Source organism: Diadema antillarum, unplaced genomic scaffold (genome assembly GCF_040938485.1).
Source record: "Diadema antillarum isolate AM-2024a unplaced genomic scaffold, OU_Dant_1.0 scf00000208, whole genome shotgun sequence".
NCBI classification, from domain to species: domain Eukaryota; kingdom Metazoa; phylum Echinodermata; class Echinoidea; order Diadematoida; family Diadematidae; genus Diadema; species Diadema antillarum.
In genome coordinates this window covers 388,583-396,135 of record NW_027271097.1, presented here as the reverse complement: position 1 = coordinate 396,135, position 7,553 = coordinate 388,583, and the positions used below count along the sequence as shown (strand labels likewise).

At 38.1% G+C, this 7,553-nt stretch overlaps 1 protein-coding gene across 1 annotated transcript; it reads right to left on the bottom strand.

Moving 5' to 3' along the window:
• Positions 1–5,605: 5,605 nt before the first annotated feature.
• Positions 5,606–6,247, bottom strand: LOC139724219 (ras-related protein Rap-2a-like). Its single transcript, XM_071635363.1, has one exon. It carries the CDS (start codon positions 6,245–6,247, stop codon positions 5,606–5,608), a length of 642 nt encoding a protein of 213 aa, XP_071491464.1.
• Positions 6,248–7,553: the final 1,306 nt, after the last annotated feature.

Sequence of the window (7,553 nt, the reverse complement as noted above, 5' to 3'; positions counted from 1 at the left end):
TACATTTCGTAGGTAGAGTGTGGTTGAGATGGTCAGTCCTCGATCCTCCGAACTAGAACACGATTTTTAGTACATAGTCTATAATACAGTGGTCAGCACTTCACACGCAGGCCTTTCAATATTGTTCAGCTGTGGGCAAGTTGCTTACATAATAACCTCGCGCTCTGGCGGGCAATGTTTACATTGCAATAGTCTTTTCTCAAGTCGTTGCAGCACTAAAAGTCAGAGGCGGAGCAGTAACTCCCACCAAATAAAAATATCTGAGAAAAAATAATGCGTTATATCATTTTGCCCCCCTCCCCAAAATTTTCTAGATGAGATATTTTTTTCTTTTTCGTAGAAAACTGTTCCTCTTTCACCCAAAGTGTGCACCACACAGGCTTGCTGAATTTCATTTCTGAAAATGCAATTGATCTCCCTATAGGGAGGGGGGGGGGGGATACCTAATGATCCTCCCACACCTAAATCCCCCGGATATTATCCCGAATATTTCTCTAAAAGTGTGTGCAGCTGATCTCACTTCAATTCCAACTATCAAAATTAAAAAACAAGTTAAGTTCCCTCATGGATGGGATATCGTCTTTCAAATTATATAATACCCTTATTATAGGCCCCTGCCCGGTTCCTATATCCATAATAGATTTAGTACTCTTTTTTGAATGACAATTTCCCAAATATTCCATCATAAGTTGTGTATACAAGATATTTTCATTTCAATTTATGACATGCAAAAGCTCCCTCGTATAAGAGGGGTTGGGGATATCTCTTTCCCATCTTCCCCTCTCTCACAATTGAAAAATGACCTATGCAAACTGAGATGCTCTGGGTCAAAGCAGCACCTTGTCAGAGTTAACGACTTATCGTGACTAATGTTAGTAAAACTTTGTGACATTGCAGTCATGGCCAGCTTGTGGTTCTGTAATGAAACAAAACTGATCAAGTTTGAAAAGTAGAAACACAATTCTGTAATGGGCATGACGCCATCAAGGTGTGGCAATCATATGAAATAAATCACTCTGGAGCAGTCCTAATGCTCACAACACAAACTGCCAGACATAGGACTCATACCGTACCAAACTCATGAAGCTTTGTATATCTTATCAAAGAAGAGAATATTTTGGTCCATATGCATTTTGCGTTAATTGTATTCATTGTGAGAGCTGACAGTCCATTTATGACGTCCATGTTGTGATCGTATTAGCATTTGTGTGTGTGTGTGTGTGTGTGTGTGTGTGTGTGTGTATGTGTGGTTTTATTCTGATGACAGATGTGTCATTAAAAAAAAAAAGAATGACTCGTGCAAGATAATGTGTAGTTTTACAGAAATATCGCATCAAGGGTCAAGGGAGCCTTCATCAAGTTTGCTGTCGTTTTTAGAGACTAAAAAAATAATTTCTGGAAGACTCTTCCTTTCCCTGGTCGGTGTATCCCGAGTACTAGTATCCGATCATTTTTGTTGTTTACTCCCATTTTAATGCAATGTACACAACGATGTTTTCCGTATCACTTGTGGCTTGTGTCTTGTTTTTGTTTTTGAGTGGTATGTTGTTGTTGTGTATGAGTATATTCATACGTGCGTGTATATGTGCGTGTATATTCATATAAATGCAGTTTTTACTCATCTTTCAGTCTCAATTTTTATCTATCAGCGCACTAACCACATACAGTATTTGATTTCTCTTTCTCGATCTCCTTCTCTATACTTCTCTTCACACACACATACACACACACACACACACGCACACACACACACACACACACACACACACACACACACACACGTGCCCACACGCTTTACAACTCACGTCCTCTTCCCTCTCCTCCCCCCCCCCCTCTCTCTCTCTCTCGCGTGCACTATTTTCTGTCTTTTAAATGTGCAACATACTGTATTATACTGAATACTTAATGTATAAGCATATTTAACAGGGTACAACACGTTTAGCTAGGAACGCACATTATATAGAATATAGATCGCTATCGTGTCACGTTTTAAATCGACGATTACCTCATTAGTTTACCAACTAATTAGATTTCGGCTGAAAGTTATAAGACCAACGGTGCGTTCTGACGTTCGATATGACGACAACGTTATCCTTGGCTCTTTCATTTCTTTTTTTTTAATGATAGAGCACAAAATCCATTTATTTCTATATAGAAGTAGTTACCGAGTAAAACTCTGTCATAGGTATCAGATTTTTATAGCATGCAGTAGCGTAATCAGCGTATATTATGTTCAGCAACATCGACGCCGACATTTCCATATTGTATATTGCATCACCAATGTATATTTTTTCCTGTTTTTCTATGCTGGGTTCTCTCTTTGTCTTAACATGTCCAATAAAGATATTTAGAATAAGAAATATGAGGGGGTTGAAAATGGACCAACAGCCAAGCTGTTTCATTGCTGTTTGGAGTCGTTTCTTCTTCAGGTTGTCAAGAAAGCATTTCTGTGGAGAGACTGCAGAGTAATGCATAGTACGGACCGCCGTCTTACTATAGGGTCATTTTCTTCATGTCACAGCAAATTTTATTTCATTTAAAAGTCCTTTCAAATTTGAACAAGAATTGGTTTTATTCTATACAGTCATGACCGCTTGATGGAGAGCCGTAGGCCCTATAGTATTGTAGGCCTGATAAGGATTCAGCCTTTAACTTTTGTGATATACAGCTGTACTAAGAAACCACTATATAAAATGTTAAAGGGCATATACAATAACTCTAAAAGGTATTCAAAGTTTATTTAATGAAAATTGGTTTTGAAATGTCTGAGATATAAAAAGACAAAGTAAAACAAAGCGATCCTAATAAAAAGTTGGTTCCCGCTTTTATTAGAATCGCTTTGTTTTTGATTCTCAGCCATTTCAAAACCAATCATATGCTCTTTCATGTTTCACAAGAGGTTTCTCGTACCTATCTGTCTATTGAAGAAAAAAAATAACAAAAAAGTTGGAAACCTGAAGCCCCATGGCATCTCATCCGAAACTATACCAACCATTAGCATTAAATGTTAATGCTTTATGAGCAAACCGTGGGACCTACAGTCTGGAAACAAATAAATCAATAATTGTGATTTGCATGTATAGTTTGTCCTTTGGTGAAAACGGGTAGAAGAGATTAATATGCAAATAATACAACAATAACGGTTTATTTCGTTATCTTACAAGGCAATTCAATGCTGCTAGCCGGCCTCTCGGGCAGCGCTTTGGTTTAGTTATATTACTCATCAGTTCCTATCATATAAACTTTACAAGTGTAATAAAAGTGAGCGAACTTTCACAGATTAAAATGTTGTCAGATGATATCACACACAGATAATGATAATTATACCGGCCGACACGTTGTATACAAGACCAAGGTTGAACAGTCTTTGGAGGTTTTTAGTATTCATTCGGTTTCCGTAATTTTCACGTGACAGGTGATAATCATAAAAAATTTGGTATGGTATGGTAGATGGTATGGTATGGTATGGTATGGTATGGTATGGTTTATTATATAAAAATGTTCTCGCATAATACCACAATACAAATTTGATTTAAAAAAATTATTTAAAATTTTCAAATTATTCATCACTATTAAAAAGATAACTATATCATTTACAACATTACTCATTATAAAATATATTACATTCACTACATTCAACACACTGTACGTGACGAATAAACATAAACTGAATAAAAGGGACCCATGCAGATACTTCCTTTCTTCACATTCTTCTTTATTCTCTCTTGCACTGTCACCTGCACACACGACGCACTGTCACTCGCACACACCTACACTTTAATTGTCTACTATACCATGCAGCAGTCAATGGTGCTGCGTGCTGTTTTTTTTTTCTTGTTCTAAAGCGCCAAGTCACTATTTTTCTTTTCTGTTTTTTTTTTCTGTAGCAAAATGTGTTTTGTGTATTAAGATTAAGAGTTTTATGAGTACATATATAATTGGTGTTGTATTACATTGGTATCACATATTCAGATAGGGCCTCATCCACGTCAAGCTCTGCTTAAGATGACGGTCCCCTGTATTGATTTCTCCTTTGTTATTAGATACAGTAAGCCTTAATATGTTATTTTGATTCATAATTATGCCACTTCAGACTGAATGTTGTTACGCAAATGATTTTTTTTTGTATTAATTTGTATGTATCTGTATCATTTTGTTTTCATTTGCAATTGTATTCGGAGAAAGAAAATGCAGAAATAAACCAAACAAACAAACAAACATTCTATTCACATCTTCCCTCTCAACCCTCTCTCACAAACACACGTACTTACACGCACGCGCAAACACAGGTACTCTCATTATTATAAACACATACACACAAAATCATCTCTTCATGACTCACACACACACAAACACATAAACACATACAGACACGTACAAATTCTCATTCTCTCACCACACGGCGTTACTGATTATAAATATAACTGTACATTCGTCACGCTTAAACTGCGTTTTTGATCACATAATGTTTACAAACAGTCAAATGCACAATGTAGTGAGCGTTTACAAATATTGATAGGAGTATAACAACAGGAAATATAAATACTGTATCATAAGATAATCTGATGTGGTGTGATAATCATAAAATATGCCTGATGAATATAATGTACTCTCGCTCATATACTCTCATAATCTCCGGGAATTAAAAACGGGATCAAATAAACAAATTTAAACTATCAACAGTTACTAACGTATAAAAAGAAGCAAAAAATGGGTGCGCTGACCTGTTGAAGGGTTTTGTGTTTTCCAAGTAAACTGATATTCATACAGGATACTACTGAGCAACAAAAAAAAATAGATAAATAAAATGAAATAAAAAATAAGGCTGCCGGGGGAAGTGAAAAGAGAGAAAAGAAGACATTACCAATAAAATGAATACATATATTGTAAAATTACGAAAATAGTTATGTATTAGTCATTCTCAACATAACAAAAATAACAGAAATTAAACATTTAAAACTACGTTATATCTCTTCCTGCTTTAAATCAAGTTTTGCCATCCTTCCTGTCTCACAGTCGGGTCATCTCACATTTTTCTTCTTTCATGAGTTTTTAGAAGTAGTCCTATAAATACCAAATTAATGTTTAGACCCCAACTGCCATTGACAATGTTTACATCACTAATTATGGCATGTTCCTCAAATGACAATGCGCAAAGATGTTGTCCTGCAGAACGGAGGGAAATCTCAATCAAAGTGTTCTGCCCCGTGATATGCTATGTTCCTTTGTTCCCCTTGTCACGTCTCCTGTTTTATCTTTCAATATCATGAATAATAAAATGACAATAATGACAGAAGCATTTTCCAAACTCAGAAACTGGGACTTTTGTCGTTCTAATTCCGTTAAACGACTCTGCATACGAAGTTAATGATGTCAAAACAAAAATCGAGTTATTTACAACTTTTTTTAGAATAACACTTTACTACAGCTTCTGCCATCAACAACAACTTCGGAGGTGTTTTCCTGATCATTCATAAAGTAAGAATCAATCCATAGCGCATAGTGTCAGCCACATCCTCCATAATAATAGATGCTCTAAACATTGGCTCTAAGCTGCACAAGGTCCTAGTCCATAAGCGTCAAGAGGGCTGGTGATCTCATCAGTCTACAAGTGTTCCTCTCTCTGTCCAGAGAAGACTTTGCCAAGAGTGCGTCGAAGTCCTTCGGTCACACGCCAAGTCATTCTGCCCTGTCTGTCACCGGAGTGATGTAGCAACAGAGACTCATCGTCTTCGAGATCATCCAGTTTGAGGCTCAACAGTTGCAGGACTTTTTCGAGTACATCCTTGACGCCCTTTCCAGTTTTGGCCGAGCAATCTTTCTGAAAGGTGTTCCACTGAGAAAACATTAACTCTGCTTCAGGCTGCCCAATCTTTCGCTCCTCGAGGTCCATCTTATTGGCGATGACAAGTATCGGCACATTGTGTCCTCGCTGCTCGGTGATTTCCGCGCAGATCTTCAGAGCGAGTTGATAGGAACCTAGGAAATCAGGTGAGTAGACAACCACAAAAAGATCGCAGCTCCTCGCCACTAGATTTCTCATGCCATACGAATTCTGTTTCCCAGAAGAGTCCAGGATGTGCATTTTAATGGTAACCCCATCATGCTCCACCGTGTGTCGATGTACATTTGCATTTGTCGGACTGTAACTCTTCTTGAATGTATTGTCCATCAGAACGTCGATGACTGACGACTTCCCGACCCGTGCCGAACCTAGGAATACGACACGTTTTTCCAGAGACGGCATAATCGGCTGTCGTCGTTGCATGTTTGATATAGTGAATCGCTGTCGTTACTAGCTATGGTGTGAGGCGACTTTAAATATACGTCAGGGCTAGCCAACGCCAAAGCACAGTATGAAAAGTTTTGTTGTGGCATCATCTTTTTAACTGCATGCCGCAGTGTGAAGTCATATAATGCTTGAGCCGACTTCAGCGTAACTTTCATTTTCCTGGGGTCGTAGGCCTGCATCTTCACTTGGCAGCCCAAAGGGGTTGGGGGTTAAAAACCCTCCCCCCCCCCCCCCCCACGTATATATCCACAACTGGATTATAATACCTAAAAAGAGACAAAGCGTGAGAATGATTGTTGAGAAATGTGATACGAAAGCAGTGACGTATATGTATATTAATATGGTTCTCCGTTGATCAGCGGGATGCCACATATGGCTTGCTTATTATTCTCATCAAGCATGTACGATATATGGATGCAGCATAAACGTATCTTTAAGTTGCCACTGATTATGACGTCATGGCTGCTAACTAATTGCTCATGTAGAGATCTGCTTCCTCTCTCCCCTTACAATGTGCCTTATACTCTTGATGTAAAACATAATTATTATTGATAAACAGGGAATTGGAACGGTCAAGCCAGTGACGTTGTAGGGAGACGTCAGATTCAAGATGTCAAATGGAATTCCCATGAAAACATCAATGAATGTGCATGGGGATGCTCCGGGAAAGTGGATAAGACTCCGGACTCTGGTCGGAGCACTCGAATTTGATTCCCGCCCATTGCTTACGTCCTTTGAACAAGATGTGTTTACTCACCACCTCCCGACCCAGGTGTGTAAGGGTACCTGACAACGCTAGACTAGGGTAATAACGGCTGGGCCCTCTGGTAGAGCAGTGGCAACACTGAAGAGGGTAGATATAAAGAAGACATTGTTGTTGTTGTTGTCATTATTATTGTTATTATTATTATTATTATTATTATCATCATCATCATCATTATTACCGTTCTTATTATTCTTATTCTCATTATTATTCTAATTATAATAATAATAATAATCATAATTATTATTATTATTATTATTATCATCATCATCATCATCATAATTATCATCATAACCATTCTTATTATTATCATCGTCTCTATCGTCACAAGATATCTCTTGGAGATCAATATCACGTCAAGTTCCATCCTGGAACCTTAGACTTCTAGTACTTTCCTTAGGATTCGCGCCGTCCCCAGCAATGCCGCTTTTTGGAACGTTTGCACTTGATCGGGCACACCCACATCGTCCAAGTGCCGTCGCAGCTGCTGTGGCGTTG

What these genes read in the sequence shown, in the direction of transcription:
- LOC139724219 (XM_071635363.1), bottom strand. Translation starts at nt 6,247, where the DNA reads ATGCCGTCTCTGGAAAAACGTGTCGTATTCCTAGGTTCGGCACGGGTC.